Source organism: Saccopteryx leptura, chromosome 12 (genome assembly GCF_036850995.1).
Source record: "Saccopteryx leptura isolate mSacLep1 chromosome 12, mSacLep1_pri_phased_curated, whole genome shotgun sequence".
Lineage (NCBI taxonomy): Eukaryota > Metazoa > Chordata > Mammalia > Chiroptera > Emballonuridae > Saccopteryx > Saccopteryx leptura.
The window spans coordinates 23,751,153-23,776,961 of record NC_089514.1 but is presented as its reverse complement, the minus strand read 5'-3'; the positions used below and the strand labels follow the sequence as shown (position 1 = coordinate 23,776,961).

General features: G+C 37.9%; 1 protein-coding gene across 3 annotated transcripts in view; it reads right to left on the bottom strand.

Annotated features, from left to right (window-relative positions):
* Nucleotides 1-25,809, bottom strand: part of DGKB (diacylglycerol kinase beta) — a 645,807-nt gene that overhangs the window by 463,959 nt on the left and 156,039 nt on the right. For all 3 annotated transcript variants that reach the window (XM_066354004.1, XM_066354003.1, XM_066354005.1), the window contains one exon: nt 6,350-6,490. In XM_066354004.1, coding sequence (XP_066210101.1) covers nt 6,350-6,490 — 141 coding nt within the window. The remainder of the gene's footprint in view (nt 1-6,349; nt 6,491-25,809) is intronic.

Genomic DNA, 25,809 nt, shown 5'->3' with positions numbered 1-25,809 from the left:
TTAAAGACTTTACAATTCAAAACCAGTGACATAAACCGGCTTCCTGTCTCCCAGAAACCTGGCCCACTAATTCAACTTGTCTTGATAATATCCTGAAATTTCAGATTTTAAAAAAAATCTTGTGTCCAAATTTTCTGGTTGTTTCCAGGAAGAAACCTGGTCTAAAAACACTTAGTTCACTATTGTCTGATGAAGAAGCCCTAAGATGTTTTATAAAATTAATTCATAAATACATTAGTAGGAGTTAATGGCTGTCCATAAATTTTAATTCATCAAGGAAAAATGTTGGAGAACTTTAAGTTTTAAGCAGTAAGAACAGCAATAATAAAAATAGTTTAGCATGAGTAGGTGGTGGTGCAGTGGATAGAGCGTGGGATTGGGATGAGGAGGACCCAGGTTCGAGACCTTGAGGTCTCCAGCTTGAGTGCAGGCTCATCTGGTTTGAGCAAGACTCACCAGCTTGAGCCCAAGGTTGCTGGCTCGAGCAAAGGGTCACTGTCTGCTGTAACCCCCTGGTCAAGGCACATATGAGAAAACAATCACTGAACAACTAAGGAGCCGCAATGAAGAATTGATGTTTCTCATCTCTCTCCCTTCCTGTCTGTCTGTCCCTGTCTGTCCCACTCTCTGACTCTCTCTGTCTCTGTCATACACACACACACACACACACACACACACACACACAATAGTTTATATACATTGAGCACTAAGTATCACACACTATAAAGCTCACTAAGTCTAAATCAAGGATTAATGTTTTCTTTGATTCTGGATAAGAGGAAAATTCTAGGACTTAATTTTCAGAGGAAAGACTAGTTTCCTAATTTAAAACTGTAGTGGGGTCATGCAGAATATGAAGCACTGAGCCCACATATTTATCTGGGCTCTCTATTGAGGTGCCATTATAGTTACGGATCAAAGAGGGATAAATCCACAAGCACAAAAAAATGTGAGAGGAGAAAACAACCATAACATTTTACATGCTGGGAAACATGTGGAAATAAATGACTTAGAAACTTGAGAAATAGAAATTAAAGCTGGTAGAGCAGAGGAAGCAAAGATTTGTACAGAAAAGATAATGAGTTGGAAAAATTATAATCTTCATGGAAAGAAGTTAAATCCTCAAATTCTCACTCCCACCCCTTGTACCTGAGAGTATGACAGCTCCCTATTCCAGCCGAAGATGGACCTTTGAGCTCTATAGCAGCCCAAACCTGGGAATTCTGAGCTCAGAGCAATTAGGAATTCTGACTGATGTTGGGGGCCCGGCACCAAAGCTAGGGTGATGATGTAACAGTCTGTGTGCTGCATATTGAGAGTATAAGCCCCCTTCCATATCTCCAATGAGTCGGACTTAAACCTCAACTACCCACCTACCTATCCACCACCACCAGGAAGTCCTTTCAAAACTAAGTAATCTGTATAAACAAACAAACAGAAGAACAAAAACACAGAAGAGAGGGGGGTAAAAATGTTATAAAAATAGAGAAAAATTTTAATCCACGGAATTACAAGAGGAGCATGTAAGGATCGTGCTGAGAACAACGTGGATTCTCTGAGAACTTAAAAGTATGTTAGAAAAAGTGGGGGAATGTATCATCATACATGTAGAAGATGTCCCAGATATGAAAAAAAGCAATGAGAAAATAAGTTGGAAAATGAAAAATAAAGGAAAAATAATCATTTAAAGTTCTGTCCTGGAGTTTCAACATCCAAAAATTGTGGTCCAAGAAAGACTGAATGAGTAAAATAAAGGAGAAGGTTACTACAGTGAACAGATTAAAGAATGGATACAGAGCACAGGTTTCTAATAAAAAAATTAGGGTGGAGGATCTGGAAATTAATTTGCTATGTTGAAATAGAGAAACTAATTAAATAAAAAAGGGCAATTATTAAAGCATGATTGAATTGGTTTAGTAAGTATATAGGACCTTTCCCTTTTAAAACTATATCTGAATAATATTGAAAAAATTAATACCTATCATCAAGTATTATATATAATAAGACTACTGCTTCTTGGTATTTAATAAGGTAAAGTTAGACCGAGAGTCCAGTGAATCACTGAACAAAAAGATCTTATTTTTAAAACTAATATAATAAGGCTATAGATTTTTAGGTGCAAATATAATTTGAGCCCAATATTAAAATTATTCTGTCAATATGATAGCTTCCAAAGGTAAGTACCTGTTACAAAGTTACAAGCTACATTAACCTACCTTTTCCCCATTTTTAAGCTCCTTTAATTACACTTCATACAGAAACAATTATATGCCCAGGCAGGAATCTGGTTAAAAGATCAAACAAAGGCCTATGTACAATATAAGGGTAAGCCTATAGCTCTATAATTTTTCTCTTCCAAAGATTTGCAGGTTTTTATCTATTATTTCCTTAAATATCATTTTAATATACTCTATATTTTTGCACTTGGCATTACATTATTGATATAAAAATTAATACAAAATGTGTTATTAAACATTAGAAAAAAATATTTTTAAAAACAATTAGGCTGTAATTTCTTTAAATCACTATTTTTTTTTACCATTTTATATATTTTAAGACTTAAAAAACCTTAAGGGTTGAGATGACAAAAATGAGCTCATTGGAGTCTGTGATATCTGAAGCCATGGGGCAACACTTTCTCCTGTTTTTTACAAGAGAAACAACAATAAAAACAATGAAACAAAGATTGTTTTTTTAATAAAAAAAACTTACAGAGTTAAGTTAGAAATCTAGGGTTTTAGTCATAACTAGATCAATTTTTGGTATAATTAATATCCAGTCTCAGTTGTTTTGTTTGTTTGTCAGTTGAGAGAGAGAGAGAGAGAGAGAGAGAGAGAGATTGAGTCAGGAAGAGAGAAAGATTAGAAGCATCAGTTCTTTGTTGTGACACCTTAGTTGTTCAATGATTGCTTTCTCATATGTGCCTTGACTGGGGGGCTACAGCAGACCAAGTCACCCCTTGCTCAAGCCAGTGACTTTGGGTTCAAGCCAGCGACCATGTGGCCATGTCTATGATTCCACACTCAAGCCAGCAACCTTGCATTCAAGCTGGTGAACCCACGCTCAAGCCGGCAACCTCAGGTTTTGAAACTGGGTCCTCAGCATCCCAGGCCGATACTTTATCCATTGTGCCACCACCTGGTCGGGCTCTGGGCTTTTTTCATTGACACTATTTGGGACATTGACTACAAGATCTCTAGAGATTCCTCTGTAAAAAGTTTTAATGATTTTGAGATTCACACTACACACAGTACTAATTACCTAATTACCATACAGGTTAGTCTTCATGACCTGCATGCCAATTATCTAGGTTCTAGTTATTTTCTTATTGGTTTCTCCTTAGTGATATATTTTTCAGTAAATGAAAGCTAATTTAAATATTATTCTAGTTAAGTCATTAAAAATTTGTAAACATTAACCCAAATGTCGATACCATGCATTTTAAAGTCATTTATAAATGAACTTAGTATTATTTCATGACTTACGTATTTACATTATTTTTCACTTCTCATGTTCTCATTAACTTTGATACAATTTCATTAATCTACCATTTTGAGCAACTCTGTTAAACACACACACACACATATGAAGGCATAAGCAACACACACACAAGTGGTAGGGGTAGGGTAGGAAGTTACATACAGTGCAAGGTACATGGAAAGAAAGCAAAATAAGTCTAATTTAGAGATAGAAAGAGAAACTCATGATTTGAGTTAGGATTGGATCTGACAGAGAGTGGGAATGAAGACCCCCAACAAATGCACATTATAAGCAAAGGCACAAAGGTGGAGATGCTCAGGGTTTGTCTGATGACTGAAATATAATCCATGTAACTAGGGTAGCATTTGTGTGTGTGTGGGGGGGGCAAGTTAAGCCAAACGCAAGACTAACCTCGTAGGTTGGGGGTCAAAGTGTGGAGCCAGATCAGTTTATGGGTATCAAGGTAAGGGTTGGATTTTCCTCATCAATCAGTAATACCGAGCTATCAATATGACACTTATAAATCCAAAATCAGAAGAGAAAGAGAAAAGAACAGTCTAGATGTTGACAAATTTTAGGTAACATGAGAGGAAACTTCCTAACATAAGAATTCAAACCTCATAGGTGAGAAAATGATTAAACAGGCAGGTATTTGAAGATACAAACCATATGGATAAATTTATAGTTAGAGAAATCAAGATCAAAGTTGAGTATACAGCGGCAAATGTAAATTATTTTAGGTGCTTTAATAATATATATATTTTGTGCTAATTTTAGTTATTTTTCTCCTTTTCTTCCCTCTAGTTTATATGGTATTTAATAAGTCATAAGTATTTTGGAAATGAGTATCTATTAAGTTAATAACCATTACATTTCTTTAAAGTCTTACAAGATAAAAATTAAAAACCTGCAATTGCAGAAGAGTACATGAATGTTAGAAATTAATAAAGCTGTCATTATAGAAAGATAAAACAGTATAGTACTTCATGTTGCTAAGAAAGTGGGTGAGAGGAATGAATTCTGACTGGCTTGATGTAGGAAGGGGCTGGGCGTTGGCATTCAAAAACAAATTCAAGCTCCAGGTGGTAAGTTCTACATGAAAGTCCTCCCCTATAGAGGCCAATAGAAAAGAAATCTAGGGCACAGTTGGACCACAGCTGTACCTCAATGTGCCTCTGAGGTTAAAATTCATTGACTGAATATTCTGGTGAAAACCACAGTAACAGTGCCAGGCCATAACAACTTTGCCTATGAGAGATGTCTAAGGAAATGTTTAAGAGAACAAGGCGAGACACCTACATCTGGTAAGCTCCAAAAGGAGCTGAGAAATGCAGACAAAACAGAGGGAATGGGGCCAGTAACACTGGAGAGAGGGAAGTGCAAGGCCAGGTTTGACGAGACTCATTGGGTGTTTTTGAATGAGTTGTGGGCCAACTGTCTGTAATTGTGGGCAAAGATTGTTGATTCATAGACTGAAGTTGAGAACTTAAGAGCATGCCTCTTAGGAATTCTAGCTTTAAAAAAATACACCTAGTTGACCTAAATTTAATTAAACTGCAATACAAAGATTGTGTTGGGGAGGCGTGATGGTGTCTATTCAGTCTCAGAGCTGGAAAAAAAAGTGCCTTTGTATTTTTAAATCATCACTAACAAGGTCCTGATAACACCTGAGCAAACTTTTTCTCTGGCTGTAACTTCAATAGAAATCCACTGAATCTGAATATTTATTTTGGAAGGAGAGAGACTCCTATAAGTTCTTAGGAATACAAATAAGTCTTGAAATATAAATATTCAACATTTAGGAATAATAAATATTTATTTAAAGAATAATGTTAAAATAGTTTATTCCTAAGCAGATGTGACTCAAATAATCATATTATATTAAATTATTTATTAGTAAGAGAAATATTACCAACAAGCTACTATTTAATTTGATTAAACATACTTCCTAGTTGTAATTCTGAGACATTACAATGTTCTAGATTGGATTTAGAAATGCCAAGTTTAGGAATCATTATCTTCACAATCATTTCAATAGCAAATTTTTAAAATTCATCTTAATAATATCCAGTGTAATCAATATAATCAGATTATTGAACCAACCATCAGCTCTATATTTAGCAAGGGCTTTGGATACAGAATAGATCACTAAATAAATGACCCTATAGGCTTATAGTTAATGTTTAAAGGTATTTTCTATATTGCAATGAGTACAGTTGGCCACCAGAGGGAGGTCAATCACTATATTTTATTGGAGGGAGTACTTCCTTTCCATTAGAAATTCTCTATCTGAAATACCTTCTACATTGTAGAAGAAACAAAGAGTAGCTATTATTTAATTAATGGTAATATCCAAGACCAACTTCTATAAATGAAAACTCTCATGTTTAGCATTTGAGAAGTCATTTGTTCCTAGTAAAGAAAGTGTTAGAACGGGAGTTTTCAAGGATTCCGAAGGGACAAATGCTCAAGCTGGATGTGTCCTGGGAACACCTTGCTGACTACCAGGAACATCTCCTTGTATACTGGAAACACATGTTATTTTTTTCCTTTTTCTAAACAACTCAAAGGATACTTTCCAATATCATCTTGTTGCCAAAACTGAGCAACATTTAAAAAAAAAAGTCATTTGATAGACAAACATGTTCAAGAAGTACTCAGTAATAAATGAAACTTGATAAGTAACCTGAAATCGATTAGTTATTAACATACTGTTTGATTTTAAATTAGACAGATATTTTCTTATTCATTAAGATCACTTAAACAAAAATGTATATGACCATAGTGGATGCAATTTTAAGTTAATCACTAATCAGTCCCTTTCCCGAAGCCCAGCGGTGAACAGTAAACTAAGCGAAGAAACACATACACTCGAGTTTGTCCTCGGGTCTTCCTCTCTCGAGGAGAGACAGGTAGCAGACGATGTCCTTCAGATGGATCACCTCTGGGGAACATGTACTTGCGGGCGAAGCCCGAGGGGGGGTGATGGCACCTTTATTCATTTTCAGGCCTGAAAAAAATAAAAAAATAAATTTGTCTTCATATTCTTGAAAATAGTCATAGTGCTTTTAAACAAAAAAGTAACTAAGAAAATAGGGGAGTTAAAACGTAGACCATGTAGCCTGACCAGGCTGTGGCGCAGTGGATAGAGCGTTGGACTGGGATGCGGAGGACCCAGGTTCAAATCACTGAGGTCACTGGCTTGAGCTGGAGCTCACCCGGCTTGGCTGAGGGGTCGCTGGCTTGAGCCCAAAGGTCGTTGGCTTGAAGTCCAAGGTCACTGACTTGAGTCCAAGGTGGCTGGCTTGAGCAAGGGGTCACTCACTTTGTTGTAGCCCCCCACCGGAGGTGTCACTGGCTTGAGCCCAAAGGTCACTGGCTTGAAGTCCAAGGTCACTGACTTGAGCCCAAGGTGGCTGGCTTGAGTAAGTGGTCACTCACTTTGTTGTAGCTATCCCTCCCTCACCAAGGCACATATGAAAAAACAATGAATGAACAACCAAGGAGCCGCAATGAAGAATTGATACTTCTGTTCTCTCTCCCTTCCTGCCTGTTGTCTCTCTCTGTCCCTCTCTCTGTGTTTCTGTCACACACACACACACACACACACACACACACACACACACACACACACACAGAATAAAAAACATAGACCATGTAGAGAGCTATCACTTTGACACATAGGATAGCCCAGCTCTCTGGAACTCCGGTAGAACAGAAGCAGACATATACTATGACTGTCGTATACAATGGAGTTCCTCAGACTTTGAGGCCTCGCGGACTGCCCTAGCTGCCCAATGGAGGGATTTAGGGCCAGAACCCTATTGTCCACAGTGAGCTGGTGGAAAGACTTGAACATACCAGGAATTACCTTCCTATTCTACCTTCCTCTGCTTTAGGCAGTGACAGCTATAAATCAGCTGCCTGTTTATTTACAAAAAAAACAAAACTGAAGAAGACATCTGGGTCTGTCACAACGTGATTTATATGTTGATAATCAGGACTCATTCATTCATAAAAACATTTATGCCAATATTTGCCAGCATCACAAACAAGACATCCTTTTGTCATCAAGGAACTTGCCCACAAGTCAGAGAGAAAGGGAACGTAAACAAAAATTTGGATAAACAAGAAGGATACTCCATTAGAGAGGTAATCACATACGACTATAGTTAGACGTTTCTGTGGCCCATACTTAATTTCTGAAACCCATTCACTGTGCCTACTCTAAGAACAAGGTGGAGAATTTGAATGCCTGTTTAAAGCAGCTAACAGCTGCAGATTATTTGGCTGGTGATAATCAATCCAAAACTCATTAACAATAAGTGGTTAGTTCCATCTTATGCAAAAGCCTCTGATACCAGATCTCATGTACCAGGTAAGACTTGAAGGTAAACCCCAATTATCCTTTGAGGTAAACTTGGCAATATAACAGGTGTTTGGGTAAGATGGCTACCGGCCCTCTCATCAGCCAGGAGGTGCTGAACTAGAGGGAGTAATCCCAAACAAACAGTTTACAAGTCGACCATTCCTTAGTGCAGGACTGCCTGGTCATACCCCTTGTTCTGTTTCCTTTAATGAACAACTTAGATTCAATAACTGTCATCTTCTCCAGACATCTCAAGATAGCCTGCACATTATTTGATGCACTATTAAAAGTTATAAAATAGTTTTATCATTTGCAATGCTATTACCAACAAGAGGTACCATTATTGAGTGGCGAATGTGTGACGCGAACTATGCTGAGGGCTTTAACAGGTATCATCTCACTTAATTCTCACATGAACCCTGTGAGGTACATTGTATTACTCCTATTTTACAGATGAGGCAGATTGTATTACTCCCATTCTACAGATGACTACTTCCACACAGTTTCAAAACTAGCAAATTCATTCTCTTTTTCTACAGTAATGGTTCATAGAGTATTGTTGGTTTAAATGTCAATACAAAAAAGAATACAATTCTATATCTTAATCTGGAATAATTCTTCTCTCTCTCTCTCTCTCACACACACACACACACACACACACATCAGTAGTTTTACTAACTGGCTCAATATTTTCCTATGTTACCCTGTTCTTTTTTCTACTATTCCATTCCATTCTTAAAATTCTATCTTGAATTTATCTTCCACTAATGTGCCACTACTCACAGTTTGAAAAATACTGCTTTTTATCTTTCCTTCATGTTCTTTAATGAAAGTCTTATTCAATTCAGAAACATTGCTATGTTCCAAAGTCTCTTATTTATAATTATTTAAATACATGTATATTTAATAACTTGATCTTCCTTCTTAACAGAAGTGTCACTGTATATTTAATACAAACTAATGTGTTTTATAAGCCAAAAAAAGGCAAAGAATTGAAGACAATCCTAAACTTTAAAAAAATTACCTTACTATTTCTAATTGACTAACTAAAGCTTCACCAGCTGCAGAAATGAGCACATTCAATTTATAATAAAAGACATGTTGGCATTGACCACTGACATGGCCATAACTTCCAGCCATGAGAACAAAGTCCTTGAATTACGGTTGGATAAACCATGACCTAACTCTTCTTGTCTAATGAGCTAATCCTCTCTTCTAAGCTTCCCCCTTATGGTATTGAAATAATTTAACCAGCTTGATTTAAATCTGTTATACAAAAACTCAGAACAAAACAAGAAAGAATGAAAAGACCACGCTACATTCATTTGAAAGAATGCCAAGTGTATTATACATTTCACTTATTTATAAAACACTTTATGATCATTTGTTTGTGCTTGTAAAACTAAGGGACATTGGTATTTCATATAAACAATTAAAGAATGCAAAGACCGCATGATTTTCTGTTTGCCTTTCTGGTATGTAATATATATACATATTATACATGTAATACTTAATATAAACATACTCATATAATTTATACTTAGCCCCAACCTTTTGACGAAACCTATTACTGTATGAAAATTCATTTTGTTTCTGACAAAATGAGTAAATAGTTCTGTTCAGTACATGTTGTGAACTAAAAGCTGTATTCTGTATATAATTGTGTTATAATTTTGCATTTTGAAGAGTTTATAAACAAAATTCATAGCATACATGTTTATAAATAAAATTATGAGCATAAATGAAAATACACAATGAAGAACTAATCAAATCTTTGTCAACTCCAAATATAGCCAATCAGAGAGGTAAAATACATATCTTTTGCAATGAATTATATGGTACAATAAAGAAAAAAATGCAATATCAAAGACACTTTTCCCAATTACTTTTTTTTTTTTTTTTTTTTTTTTTTTTTTTTTTTTTAAATAAATTTTTATTAATGGTAATAGGATGACATTAATAAATCAGGGTACATATATTCAAAGAAAACATGTCTAGGTTATTTTGTCATTAAATTATGTTGCATACCCCTCGCCCAAAGTCAGATTGTCCTTCGCCACCCTCTATCTAGTTCTCTGTGCCCCTCCCCCTCCCCCTAACTCTCCCCCTGTCCTCCCTCCCCCCACCCCTGGTAACCACCACACTCTTGTCCATGTCTCTTAGTCTCATTTTTATGTTCCACCAATGTATGGAATCATGTAGTTCTTGTTTTTTTCTGATTTACTTATTTCACTCCTTATAATGTTATCAAGATCCCACCATTTTGCTGTAAATGATCTGATGTCATCGTTTCTTATGGCTGAGTAGTATTCCATAGTGTATATGTGCCACATCTTCTTTATCCAGTCTTCTATTGAAGGGCTTTTTGGTTGTTTCCATGTCTTGGCCACTGTGAACAGTGCTGCAATGAACATGGGGCTACATGTGTCTTCACGTATCAATGTTTCTGAGTTTTGGGGGTATATACCCAGTAGAGGGATTGCTGGGTCATAAGGTAGTTCTATTTGCAGTTTTTTGAGGAACCACCATACTTTCCTCCATAATGGTTGTACTACCTTACAGTCCCACCAACAGTGAATGAGGGTTCCTTTTTCTCCACAGCCTCTCCAACATTTGCTATTACCCGTCTTGTTGATCATAGCTAATCTAACAAGTGTGAGGTGGTATCTCATTGTAGTTTTGATTTGCATTTCCCTAATAACTAATGAAGCTGAGCATTTTTTCATATATCTGTTGGCCATTTGTATCTCTTCCTGGGAGAAGTGTCTATTCATGTCTTCTTCCCATTTTTTTATTGGATTGTTTGTTTGTTTGTTGTTGAGTTTTATGAGTTCTTTGTAAATTTTGGAAATTAGGCCCTTATCTGAGCTGTTGTTTGAAAATATCATTTCCCATTTAGTTGGCTGTCTGTTTATTTTGATATCAGTTTCTCTTGCTGAGCAAAAACTTTTTATTCTGATGTAGTCCCATTCATTTATCTTTGCCTTCACTTCTCTTACTAAACTTGAGGCTTGGTAACTGAATTGATGAAAAACTCACTGGTTTGTTCCTGTTCCCATCCTCTCTCCCCAAGATCAGCCCACTTTCTCTTATGTGGTGAACACGGTTCTAACCTTTTCATTTATTTCTCTAAAAACAGGCCCTGGTCCTCAACCTGATTTTGTAGAGAACGTTTTCCACCCTACTCTACCATTTACAATTGTGTTCCATTCCCTCAATCTGGCTGGAGGTGCCTCCCACTGATTCACGCCCTCCGTGACAACCCACCACCTGGAAGAAAAGTCATCTTCCTTCTGGGCAGATCGTACTAATGATTATCCAGAGCACAGGAAACAACAGAAATGGCAAACAAGACCTTGCAAGTCTGGTTCCTGGATGGTAGCTCCTCAGTGAGATAGTAAAAAGAATTCTGCATTCCTCTGTAGCAACAAAGAGAAGAGGCTCAAAATCGACTTCCCGTTAATACATACCATTTTAAACCTTCCAGTCATTGCTGATAAACTCTCTCTTTAGAATTGAAACTGACCATGAAGTGAGGCAAAATGAAATTCTCTTGCCTCGAGGGATCAATATTTAGCTCTGAAGATCATGAGTTTGACTGACAACAAGTTTGTAGGTTCTCTGACCTGCCTAGGGTTATGCTTTTAAAAATATTTTCTCACAAATGTGCAGCAAGTACACACATACACATACACACACACACACACACACACACACACACACACACACACTTACATCCACTTACCCGTATATCCACACATGTCTATATTACAGTGTACAACAAGGTACTAATTAAATAAATTGGAAAATAAGCATTGCATTTAGAGTGTATTGTTTTATTAGGCAAAATCATCTTGTACTGTGAGATTTTTGTTTTTATAATGATTTTAGTATATATACTACAATGAATATACTTATATATAATAAAGTATTCTTAAAAGTTTATATATATGTCAACATTTTTTATCTTTAAAGTTTAACTACAAATAGTCAAATTGAACACTGCTTACTATTAGATTCTTCAAGCACATGATTTTCATTTTACTCCAATCCAGTCACTCCATTTCTGGAAACAGTAACCTGAAAAGTTTGGTTCTAATAGATACTCTTTATTCCAGTCTCAAGGTACAGCTCTTAGCAAATAATTCTGTGGTGCCTGTTCAATTACTGCCCCTGCTCCTGTTTTATTTCAAACACCAGCCTTTCAGACACTGCAAACTGTAGCGTCATATCCAGTTTGCCTTCAACTATTAAAATGAAATATTCAAAACTAATAACAAATTACAGTTCTAAACTTCTAAGGCAATAAAACAGTCTGGCAACTTGGCTTTTTAATTTTTTTAATGCTATTTCAATTTGCAGAAATTTATCAAGACTTATGAAGTAATTTGTCACAGGCTATAATCCGACTTCCCATACTCATATTAATAGTCAGAAGTTAAAGTGAAAACTCTTTAGTATTATTATACATTTCATGATTTTTCAAGTTACTCTTCCAACTATGTTTGTTTTAGGATAGTATTCTAATTTTTTAAATTTTTTTGTTCCCATGCAAACTGGCAGCAAAAATGAGTAAGACAGGGTACAAATTCACAAGGAATGTACAACACACTGTGAATCTTCAAAAAGTGAGGACAGGCAGTGGGATATAGTCCTGACAAGGAACTGAGGTCAGCTAAGTCCCTCTAAGCACATGCTGTGTTTCATGTTAGGACATTGCCAACAATCCCAGCCAAGCAATGACAAGGAATAGGACTTGAAGCGTCAGGTCTTTGTGGGTAAAGGTCTAGAGATATTATTATTGAAGGAGTAATAATAGCAACAACAACAACCACCATTTCTCTGGTCTGTGCTAACAACTCTTACATGGTTTGATTTGACTCTACACACCTATTTCAGTGACAAGAGGAGGAAAAGTCAGAAAATAGCTGGCTGACGGTCAGGTAGCAATCAGAGAATCAAGAACTGAAGACATGTCACCTAATTCCAAACGGTAAACACTTTTCAAAAGCAGTTAAAACAATATCTGTCCACATCAGTCCTGTCCAATAGACTATTCTGCTCTGATAGCAATATGATATATATGTCCTGCTCAATACAGTAGTATTTATATTAAGCACATGTGACTGCTAACCACATGAAATGAGGCTGGTGTGAATGAGAAATCCAATTTTTGTTTTATTTAAATGTTAATTAAATACTATATCAGACTAGTAGTGTCCACCACTTTGTATATTGCAGGTAACATACTATCTCCAGGTTGAGAACAGAAAGTTATTGAATTATTCTCAGTTCCATGAATATATCTAAGTATGGGGATAAAACCACTGCATGTTAAAAGATGTCAAATACCAAAATTTCTATTTTGCCACATTATCAAGTAATACCAATAATACACTTTAAATTTTACTATATTCTTTCAGAATATATGACATCTTAGAAAAAAAGAAACGACACTAAATTTGACCTTTATATTATGGCCACAAAACTAAAACTCTGAAAAGTAATCTTTTTAAATGAGCAACGGTAAGCATTGGCATTCACTTATAAAGTAGCTAATATATTGTTTTTCAGTCCCACAAGCCCCCAGAAAGATAGAGGCACTTATTATCTCCACTTTACATTCAGCCAAACGGAGGCAAAGACAAGCAGGTACAGCCACAATCCAAAAGGCAGTCTGAACCAGGGTTTGATGCTTGAAGGGCAATCTTGTGGGGCGAGAGAGAGAAAGAGAGATTAGAGGAATCTGTCTCTTGCCTCTCAGTAAATGACCTTGTGTTTTAGGAGTCTGGTTTCAAGGTTCTTAAATGTGCTCACATTGATTATTTCATAAGCCCTTGGAAGGAAATGAGAAATTCCAGACATGACTGAGTGCTCTGAATGTTCATCTTACATCCGTTACAATACATGCCTGTGAGGAGCATGTGCACAGGCCGGCTTGCACATACATATATACACACGTAAGCATGCACATACATACATACACGTGTAAGCTTGCACATACATATATACATACATGTAAGCATGCACATACATATATACACAGTTACCGATTTTTTACCACTATTCCGCATAGGAATATAGATTATGAATATTTTTCTTATTAATATCTGTTTTATTAGGTATATAACTAGCATGCCCTGTACAAACATATGCCCAAATAAATATTAAGGATCTTTAATATTAGTCATGTAAAAGTAGATTTCAGGCACTGGGGATAAAGCATGGAACCATCCCGAGAAAAAGCCCCCCGAGAAGGGCTTGTAGTCCAGTGGCTAGGGGTACATGCTCAATAATACTGCGTATCATCTGGCTATTACTTGGCATTTTTAGAGCATATCACAAATTAAATAACATTATTATTACTTTGAGACTCTGCAAGGTGCTGCATATCGTATTTGCCTTTATTAGATTCTCATAAACTGTAAAAATAATTGTGATCATGACAGCACTATATAATCTTAAGATAAAACTACCATGTAATATACAATTATTAAGATATAACAGAAAGCCCTTTATCCTCGGTGAATAAATCTAGTACTGAAAATGAAAAATTTCAACACCACAATTCTATTTGAAACACTCAGAAAGAATAATAAACAACATAAATAATCGAGTCCAATATATTCAAAACTACTTAATAATGAAAGGGGAGATTATGGGGAAACTTTTCCTTTACTGACAGTTTAAAATGATGACTTGAAGTTGTAAAGTTTTCTCTGGTTTCGGTGAAGGGTTTTCATGGATTCACAATAAGAGATTTATTGGAGTAAAATAATTTGTGGATAACCACTAATAATAATAATTAGAAGTGTGAATTTGGTACTATAGGGCCCTAAGAAACGGATTGGTTGCATAAATAAATGCCAACTGGTCACTGGATAGAAATTCTTTTCTCTTTCTTTCTAGAGCTTTTGTATGTAGTTATATAAGAATCATTATTTTCAAGAGTAAAAGTACATCAATATTAATAAATATATAAATATATTTTAAATGCCTACTGTGTGCCAAGAATCTCCTTATGTTATTGTCAAATAAGCCTTGTACTCTGTTCAGTTTGTGTTCATCGGGACTTTGTCCTTTTTAGCATTGTGGAAACTAAAGTAGCTTCTTAGACACAAAAGACCTGAAACACTACGTACAGCAAAAAAGTATACACACACACATACAGACACACACAAACAAATTTTAATATCCTCCAGATAGTTCTGATAAGAGTAATAGTTTCTTCTCAGCACAATTAATGAAGTGTGTATTTTGGCAAGAACATTCACTAAAGTCATTTGGCCAAATATATATATATATATATATATATATATATATATATATATATATATATATATATATATATATATAATAATTCCCAAAGGTTCAAGTACCTCATTTTCATTGGGAAATTTTCTGTTCTTAATTTGATTAACTTCCTTATGGATAAAAAAGAATTGTTTCTAGTTTCTACATAAAGAAGCACTTGGTGTTGTGATTCTTTGGTTGTATAGAAAACATAAATAAAGCTAAATTTCCCTGTTGATACTGTAGCTTTTCAGCACAAATCAAGTATCCATGACAGTGAGAGGGGACCAAAGAAAAGATACCTTAACTTTTCGAAATAGTTATTATTCTCAATCCCAAATACCTTTTGGATACACACACCTTCATCCTTCCTTTCCTTTAGGATAGCCTGCACACCACTGGCAGTGTGATTCTTTTCTGGCTTACATCCTTATAATGGCTTTCCAATTTCTTCTGGATAAAATTCAAAACTTAGCATGACAGACAAACTCTTTACCATATGGTCTTGGCTACCTCTCTGGCTCCATCTCCAAGCCATTCTCTTCTACAATAGTCACTTGATCTATCCCGGCCCAAATGAGCCAAGGCACAGACCTGTTATTTCTCAGTGTTCCCAATAACCCTACCTTCTTCTGACCTCCTAAAGCCATGAGGATTCTGACCCTGCCAGGGCCATTCCACCAAAACCACCGTCAGATTGTAACCAAAATTTCCCCAGGTCATCACTGTCACCTGCTCTGGGACTATCTCCTTATTACCTTTATTCCAATTTTGGTCAGCTCCAACCTGTGCTTTATATATGATATATATATATATATATATTTTTTGTATTTTTCTGAAGCTAGAAACGGGGAGAGACAGTCAGACAGACTCCTGCATGCCCCCGACCGGGATCCACCCGGCATGCCCACCAGGGGCGACGCTCTGCCCACCAGGGGCAATGCTCTGCCCCTCCGGGGAGTCGCTCTGCCGCGACTAGAGCCACTCCAGCGCCTGGGGCAGAGGCCAAGGAGCCATCCCCAGCGCCCGGGCCATCTTTGCTCCAATGGAGCCTCAGCTGCGGGAGGGGAAGAGAGAGACAGAGAGGAAGGAGGGGGGGGTGGAGAAGCAAATGGGCGCTGCTCCTATGTGTCCTGGCCGGGAATTGAACCCGGGTCCGCCGCACGCCAGGCCGACGCTCTACCGCTGAGCCAACTGGCCAGGGCTATATGATATATTTTTGCCAATAGCACTCATTACCATCTGACATGCTAAATATTTTTACTTATTTGTCTTTCTCTCCCTCTAGAGTGTAAGGCTATGGGGTAGGGCTATTCCATTTTGTTCACTGATATGTCCCAACAATTCGAATAGTACGTGGCCAACTGTAAGTGATCAATAAATATTTTTAATTGAATGAATACTAAATGTCTTGTCCTGACCGAGTAGCTCAGTTGGTTAGAGTGTTGTCCCAATATGCCAACATTGTGGGTTTGATTTCCAGTCAGGGGACACACAAGACTCAACCAATGAATGCATGAATAGGTGGAACAACAAATCAAGTTTTTCCTCCCTCTAAAATTAATAAGAAAAATATTTTTTAGAAATTAAAAAGAAATACTGAGTATCTTATAGTGTGTGTATAGCTCTTTGATGGAATATGTTCTTTATCAATGAATAGAAATGTACATGTTGCCTTTTTCTCTTAGACCGCTTTTCACCCTCGTTACCTACACCTGCCCCTACCGATATTAACCAGATAATTTAAATTTATAATTAAAGTCTCATTCACTTGATCCTAATAAATAGATTATAGCATTTATTTCATTGTAATGTGTTTGATCCCCTAATGATCTGACTTTCTGCTTTACTCTAAAGGATTTAGTTTTCCTGATAAGTTCCTGGCACAAAACGTGTTAATAAATGGCTGGCTGGCCCTAACCAGTTGTCTCAGTAGTAGAGCACTGGCCAGTGTGTGGATGTCCTGGGTTTGATTTCTGGTCAGGGCACACAGGAAAAGTGACCATCTACTTCTCTACTCCTCCTCCTTTTTTCTCTCTTTCTCTTTTCCCTCCCACAGCCATGGCTCAATTGATTTGAGCATGTTGGCCAGGGCACTGAGGAAGGCTCTGTGGAGCCTCTGCCACAGGCACTAAAAATATCTCAGTTGAAAACATGGTCGCAGATAGGGTAGGCCAAGTAGATACCAGCTGGGGCACATGTAGGAGTCAGTCTGTCTTCCTTCCTCAAGGACGGAAGGAAGGAAGGAAGGAAGGAAGGAAGGAAGGAAGGAAGGAAGGAAGGAAGGAAGGAAGGAAGGGAGGGAGGGAGGGAGGGAGGGAGGGAGGAAGGAAGGAAGGAAGGAAGGAAGGAAGGAAGGAAGGAAGGAAGGAAGGAAGGAAGGAAGGAAAGGAGGGAGGAAAGTTAGACTCATAAATTAACAAATTAATAAAATGAATAATTAAAACCAAAACTGTTCCATTCACAACATAATTTGATTTAAGAGGTATAAGAAAAATCTTCTTTCTTTCTGCCCTATAAAGAAACTAATAAGAAATAACAAAAACTTCCTTGGTTGGCCAGCTCAGTGGTAGGGTGTCCGCCCAGCATGTGGAAGTCCTAGGTTTGATTCCCAGCCAGGGCACACAGGAGAAGCGCCCATCTGCTTCTCCACCCCTCCCCATCTCCTTTCTCTCTATCTCTCTCTTCCCCTCCCGCAGCCAAGGCTCTATTGGAGCAAAGTTTGTCCGGGTGCTGAGGATGACTCCATGGCCTCTGCCTCAGGTGCTAGAATGTCTCTGGTTGTAATGGAACAACACCCGTGATGGGCAGAGCATTGCCTCTTAGTGGGCATGCTGCGTGGATCTTAGTCAGGCATATGCAGGATTCTGACTCTCTGCCTCCCCACGTCTCACTTTGGAAAAATACAAAAAAAAAAAAAAAAAGGAATAACAAAAACTCTTAAACTGACTCACGGATAATAATGGGTATTTACTATTACACAGTCAATGTTTTCAACATTATGGAGCCCAACAGGAATATATAGAACAAGTATCTGAACCAGTTAGTAAATCATATTACATTCTCTTTTAATTACTATGTTCTTAGGTAAAGTAACAGTTACCAATTACTGCTATTAATTGCTACCCTATACAAAAAAAAAAAGAGCTAATTTAGCTAAAAGTAGTAAATACCTGGAGTTTTTGCCAAGTCAGCACAGGTAAAAGTGGGGGAGGGGCTAGGATGTACCAGCTTGTCTACTAGAGGAAGATGCTGTGACTTTCACAAAGGGTCCAGGGCTGCTTCTAGTTGTACCCTCCAGTTATCTGTCTTACTGACTATCGCATTTCTAGCAGGGATCACGGCTCATGCCATTGAATTAGAGAGAAAGTACGGAGTCCTCAGTAAGTAAGCAGAAGGTTGTTAAGTCATCACAAACAGTGGGGCATAAATGGGGTCTAGAGTCCATGGGGCAAGGAGACAAGAGACTTTGGGGCCGTAGGCACAGCCTCTATGCTGCATGACATTGGGCTTGATGCTACAGAACTCAGATTGATCATTTTCTCAGTTACTGAAGGAGGTGTCTCTAAAGGGGGGAGGGAGCCAGTGTCTCAGACTCCCTGGATCAGGGAGTACTGCCTCTTTTTACCAAAGCAGCTCCGCTTTATTTGGTTTTACATATCAAAGATTTAAGTTTTCTTGGAAAGTGAAATTAAAAAAAAAATTCCATGATGTGACAGTGAAGTAGAAAAACTTGGAAAGCCAGGAGTGAGATCATCAGGCCTCAGTGTTAAAAAGGACATTTTGGAGATGGGAGGCATGCATATTATCATCTAGAATACAAACCAGGATGAATCAAACTGACATGAGCAGAATGTTTAAGATGTAGTTACCATGAGTAATAGAATGCTTTTGTAATGAACTAAACATGAGGCAGTGGAAGGAGGGAAAATCCACGGTTTTAGTGTTGGAAAATTGATAGATAATGGGTTACATACCCTGAGAGAGAAAATAGGAATAGAAGCAAGTTTGTGTTGCAGGCAATTATTTGACTTTCAAACCCATCTAGTTCGACTCTTTATGGAATTTACATATGAATATCTCCATCTGGATTATACCTAACCTATATTCTCTATGAGCTGAAGTAACAGTTCTGGGTTGTATAGGGAATAACTGAGGCATTTTATGTTAGTGCCTATTTATTGTATGATGTGGAAAAAAAGGTCATCTGTTGAGAATGAGGGGAAATATTTGAGTAAACTAAAAAAAGGTTTAAAAAGTTTAACCTAATTGATCTAGCAGAAAATATCAAGAATAAATACATTTTGCAATAGATCATTTTTTTTTAATTAAAAGGTGCTAAGGCCATGTTAATACAGGGTGTTAGGAACTTGTTGTGGCAACAGTAAGTGAATTTATGAAGTTTCTCTCTGGTTATTGTCAGTGTTCAAGTTGTAGAAACCAAAATATGAGATCATAATATTGATTCATAGTTAAGGGTTTATGAGCTGCTTAAGAAAAACAAGGGTTGTAAATGCTTGAACAATTCCGTAAAGAGAATAGTTCAAGTGATAGATTTTAGGGGTGAAGTTAAGATCAGAAGTTGGTTATCAGACTAAAAAAACAGTGAGGAATCAGAGACAATGAAGCAGAAGAGACCATGGATGAGTTGGAAAGACCGTTCACTAGGGATATCATCAAAACTGAAACATCTGACACAGGAACAGTAGAAGTAATCATCTTACATGTAAACAGGAGATAAGAAGACGTCAAAGTGCAACCAGATTATGTTTTTTTCCAAGAAAATATTCTTTATCGCCTGACCAGGCAGTGGCTCAATGGATAGAACATCGAACTGGGATGCAGAAGATCCAGGTTTTAAACCTTTAGGTCGCCGGCTTGAGCACCTGGTCATCTGGTTTAAGCAAGGCTCACCAGCTTGAGCCCAAGGTCGCCAGCTTGAGAAAGGGATCACTCGCTCTACTGTAGCCCCCATCAAGGCACATATGAGAAAGCAATCCATGAATAACTAAGGCAGTGGTTCTCACAGTGTGTGCCCCAGAAGATTTCCAGGTGTGCCCTATTGTATTCCAGAGAAATATGCACCTGTTGGGGACCAAAAAACCAACAGAGTTTTTAGAGTTTAGTTTTTTGGGGGACAGAGGTGTGGGAATTGGCTCTAAGCTGACAGTCTGCCCAACCCCCTACCTCACTTGCAAAAGGCTGTTAAGCTGTGGTGCTGGATTGTTTACACTATCACCCATGTTCCCCGGAAAGACTGGAGGCAAGTTTCTTCTATCCTTTGTTTGGTGTAAAGTTAAGAATCAGGGGTTCCCAAACTTTTTACACAGGGGACCAGTTCACTGTCCCTCAGACCATTGGAGGGCTGCCACATACAGTGCTCCTCTCACTGACCACCAATGAAAGAGGTGCCCCTTCTGGAAGTGTGGTGGGGGGCCGGATAAATGGCCTCAGGGGGCCGCATGTGGCCCGCGGGCCATAGTTTGGGGAAGCCTGGGATGATATGTATGGTGGGGGTTTTCTGAACTTGGTAAAATTCTTGGGTTGCCTTGGAAATGTGATCATAGACCATTGATTTGCTAATGGCCTCACTTTGCCCTATAAATAAAGCAAGACGCGGTTTTTGGGTGCACTTTGTTCTTGCCAGCAGCAATTACAGGGCCCTCCTGACCCTGTATTTTTTTTTTTTTCAGTGACAGAGAAAGAGTCAGAGAGAGGGATAGATAGGGACAGATAGACAGGAATGGAGAGAGATGAGAAGCATCAATCATAGTTTTTCGTTGCGCATTGCGACTCCTTGGTTGTTCATTGATTGCTTTTTCATATGTGCCTTGACCGTGGGGCTACAGCAGACCGAGTAACCCCTTGCTTGAGCCAGCGACTTTGGGTCCAAGCTGGTGAGCTTTTGCTCAAACCAGATGAGCCTGTGCTCAAGCTGGCGACCTTGGAGTCTCAAACCTGGGTCCTCTGCATCCCAGTCTGACGCTCTATCTACTGTGCCACCACCTGGTCAGGCCTGACCCTGTATTTTCTTAATTCTGCATATTTTCTTAATTCCGCACCATTTTCATTTAGGACCTGGAATTATCAGTTATGCTAGTTCGCGGCATGTGCCAAGATACAAAAATAAATATAGTTACTCTATTATACCATTTCATTATGGAAATACCACTCTTTCTGTTAACATGCCATTATTATATTTATTATTAACACATCATTATATTATTTTTAAATAAATACACCCAAATAAAATGGATATTCTCAAAAAGAAGTGTGATATTGAAGAATCCAATTCTGGAAGTGAGCAAAAGTTAAGTTTAAATAAAATAGGACTTGAAGGCTGACGGGCAGAATTTAATTTATAGCATTTTCTATCACTTAACACCGAACAATACAATTGGATTAGAAACCCATTCATGAAAGCTTCAAGTGATTTTGGTTTAACATTAACAGAAGAAGAACTGGCAGCTATATCTACTGATTGTGGATTGATGATTAAACATAAGACATTGTCTCTTGAAGCCTTTTGGATTTCTATAAAAGAAGAATATGTGGCAATATCTAAAAAAGCTTTGAACATTTTACTACAATTTTCAACATCCTATTTATGTGAATTAAGATTTTCTACCCTCAACATAATTAAGAGTAAAAAGAAAGGAATTCTTCAATGTATTGACAAGGAGATGAGAGTTTGCCTTTCAAATATATGCCCAAACATTGAAGAAATCACTAGGACACATCAGGTTCATGTTTCTCATAAACACAAGAATGAAAAAACTTAACACATTCACACTGGAACCTGCCGAATTTACTAAATCTTACTAAGAATGTATCTATATATATATAAAGATAAATTTTTTGTCATTTTTTTTTATTTTTTAACCTCTCTTTTTTACAAATTCTAAAAAGCATAACTCAAGAAATGTAACATAAAAATGTTTTCTAATGTCAGAATAAATTTAATTTTGTCGTATTGATTTTGCTTAATTACCATATTTTGGATTTTTTTAAATTTATTCATTTTGGAGAGAGGGGACAGAGAGACAGAGACAGAGAAGTGGGAGGAGCAGAAAACATCAACTCCCACATGTGCCTTGACCAGGGAAGCCTGGGGTTTTGAACCGGCAACCTCTACGTTCCAGGTCGACGCTTTACCCACTGCACCACCGCAGGTCAGGCCTTGTTTAATTACCATAAAAGCACACCTGGACATTATATGTTTTTCTTTAATATTTGACTTAATTATTAAACATATATCTCAGAAATTTGTATATAGTGCACCTATAATTATTTGTTGGATTTTAAATGAGCCCCAACTTCAAAAAGTTTGAGAACCACTGAACTAAGCTGCCAAAACGAAGAACTGATACTTCTCATCTCTTTCCCTTCCTGTCTGTCTGTCCCTATCTGTCCCTCTCTCTGTCTCTCTCTCTGTATCTGTCACACACACAAAAAATTAATAATCATCATCCACTACACTAAACATCAGAAAGATCATTAGCTATTAAACCTTCAATAAAATAGAATTGCATACATAACCTTCACACCTATTTACAGTTCTTAAAAACATTTTTATTCTATTAAAAACTTATTTTTTACTCTTACCACACCTTCTATCCTTGATTATTGTTCATTAACAGAAGTAACATTTTGTTTTCCTTTTCAATTTCTCTTTTTACTAAGAAATCCTTATTGTTCAGTTGATATATAGTCAAGAATAACTATCATATTTCTAATGATATTGTGTTAATAAAATATGATGAGGTCTCACAGGGTATAAACAATATAGATTATAGCACCTCTCTATTAAAAAATAATTTGTGACTTTTTTCAACCACAAATGTATCTTGGGTAAATAACTTGGATTATTGCAAAGAAAGGTTCTAGGAATAATAATGCATTTATTTTTCAGTTTTGAGTCAAGAATACCCAGGCCTTGAAAATTTTATTGCTGTCTTGTGTTCCTCATTCCTCAGAAAAGAAAAAAAAGTATCAAAATCTGAAAAGTATATAGGGTTCGAAACAGTCTCACAAAGAACACTGTGAACTTGCTTTAAAAGGTGGAGGCCAAACTCTGAAAAGGAACCACAGTTTAGTTTGTTATTGATTCAGGGTTACACAGCCTTCCCTTATAATTCCTTTCAAGTAGTTCTGTGCTGAGTATGTGTCCGCCCCAAGTGAGGCTCAAGCTATTATTCCTTAAGTTGTTTATTCCATTTTGAGACCTGAGTTGATTTCTATTCCTTGTACATTTGGCAACTTCTGTGTAGTACTTACTGTATGCTCTTTGAAAAAAAGGAGGGTTTGAAATTCAAATTTCTGGCAACACTCCGAAGTAATTTATGTTCTCCAGCCTGTCTGACACAGTTACTTAGACCAAAAACATATAAAAAAAATGTTCCCCCTTCTCCTTTCTTAAAACCCAAGGGCAGCAATGCTTTGAGTAAAATTAAATAAGGAAAACATTGTGTGTTTTTTTTCTTTCAGTCTATGTGAAATCCATTGAAAGCATGAAATGAAGAAGTAGGAAGTATTAATTTCTAGATCAAAGTAAGCAATTGTCCATTTTAAAATGTTCAGCCCAGAACACCGGTAAGCACTGGCACTATACTTTAAGGACAGACGAAACGGGACGGACTGATTCAGAGAAAAACAGCACGTGGGAGTTCTCGCGATTCATGATATGAGTGGAATTAATTTAGAGACTAAAAATACTTTATGGGTAGTTGAAGATTAGAATAAATATTAACTTGTATATATTTTGAAGGGATCAAAGTATACCATGTAGAAGGTGTATACTAGTTTTCAGAAAACTTGGACGAAAATTGCTCTAGGAAAAAATGTATTACTATGTTAACACGAGGGGAGGCAGGAAGCACAATGTAAGGTTGAACAGTGCGGACTCTTCATCAGCTTGCCCAAGCTTTGTTGACGGCTGGATCACTTATTTCTTAATTATAGATTTTAAACATTTTGTTTATCTGAGGGCCGGTTATTAAACTTCTTGTTTCTATCCTCAATCTTCCATATTCTATTTTGTGATGCTTCGGAAATTTCTGGACCAGCGGCTCCTCTGGGATTCCCTAAGCCCCTTCCAGGGGATCTGTAAGGTCCAAACAATGTCAGTGAGGACTCTGAGACACCATCTGCTCTCTCCACTTCCATTCTCTTGCAAGGGCATGGTGGTGTTTCTAAGAGTCCCGATAACATACGATATGGCAACAGACAAGCAAGGATGGTTGTTCAACTATCTTCTTTTTTTTTTTTTTGTATTTTTCTGAAGCTGGAAACGGGGAGAGACAGTCAGACAGACTCCCGCATGCCCCCGACCGGGATCCACCCGGCACGCCATCTGCCCACCGGGGGGTGATGCTCTGCCCCTCCGGGGCGTCGCTCTGCCCCGACCAGGGCCACTCTAGTGCCTGGGGCAGAGGCCAAGGAGCCATCCCCAGCGCCCGGGGCCATCTTTGTTCCAATGGAGCCTTGGCTGCAGGAGGGGAAGAGAGAGACAGAGAGGAAGGGGGGGGGGCGGTAGAGAAGCAAATGGGCACTTCTCCTATGTGCCCTGGCCGGGAATCGAACCCAGGTCCCCCGCACGCCAGGCCGACGCTCTACCGCTGAGCCAACCAGCCAGGGTCTCAACTATCTTCTATAAAAGCCAAAGATCAGTCACTGAAACAATATCAAACAATTCTACTCTCAGTATTTTGTAAAGTCATTTTTCATAATATTATTTTCAGAACGTCTCACACCTTTAATGTGGTAATAGCAATAGATATCACTCATATAAACAAAAGCTCCTTGGGATCCTCGATAACACTGAAGGGCCCAAAAGAGACCTAAGACCAAAGAGTGTGAGGAATGCTGCAGTCGGCTACAATTCTCCATGCCAGCTAGAAGCCAGTCGGGCCGGCAGGATGCACTAGCGATTAGAAAGCAGGAAAGAGAAGGGGCTGGTTCCTGCTTGTCCACCTGCACTTCCCTTAGTTCTCTCCAGGACTGCCCGCTCAGAGCACGTGGTTCCAGTAGCGAAAGGCTGGAGTCTCTGCTTATTTCCGCATCACAAAAGGCACGGTGAGCTCTCCTTTCGAGGTCCTGCCCAGACCCTGGTAATGCTTCCACGGGGGCTAACAGCCAGGGCTGCAGGCCCCTCCTTGAGCTCCTCAGTTACCATAGCCAGCCAGGAAGGAGCTCGTCCACGGACGTCGGACTCAAGATCCGCCAGACAGCCTTCCCCCGGATCTTTGAATCTCACTCAGCTCAAACAGGTCTTTTCTTCCAGCTTCTGGGTTTTGATTATTCCAACCCAGGGGGACCATGTGGTTCTTTCTCTGCATGACCTGGATGTTCCTCACTGCCTTTCAACTCCCCAACGTCACTTAAACAATTTCCTATTCCGCATTCTCTAGAGGTATAATGTGAGATTTTGGCTTTCCTGACTGGATGGAGAATGATATAATTAGCAAACGATATGAATGTACTAGACATCTCTAAAAAAAACTATACATAATGAAAGAACTAATCATCTCTTCGGTAACAAAAATTTAATTAAGTATCTAAGAGAAAAACCCTTTTCTGAAATTACAAATATAACAATGTAAAAGCATACTGGTACTTTGCACAATTTATATTAAATATTATGTTTTCTAGACATAACTGCTTTGTGA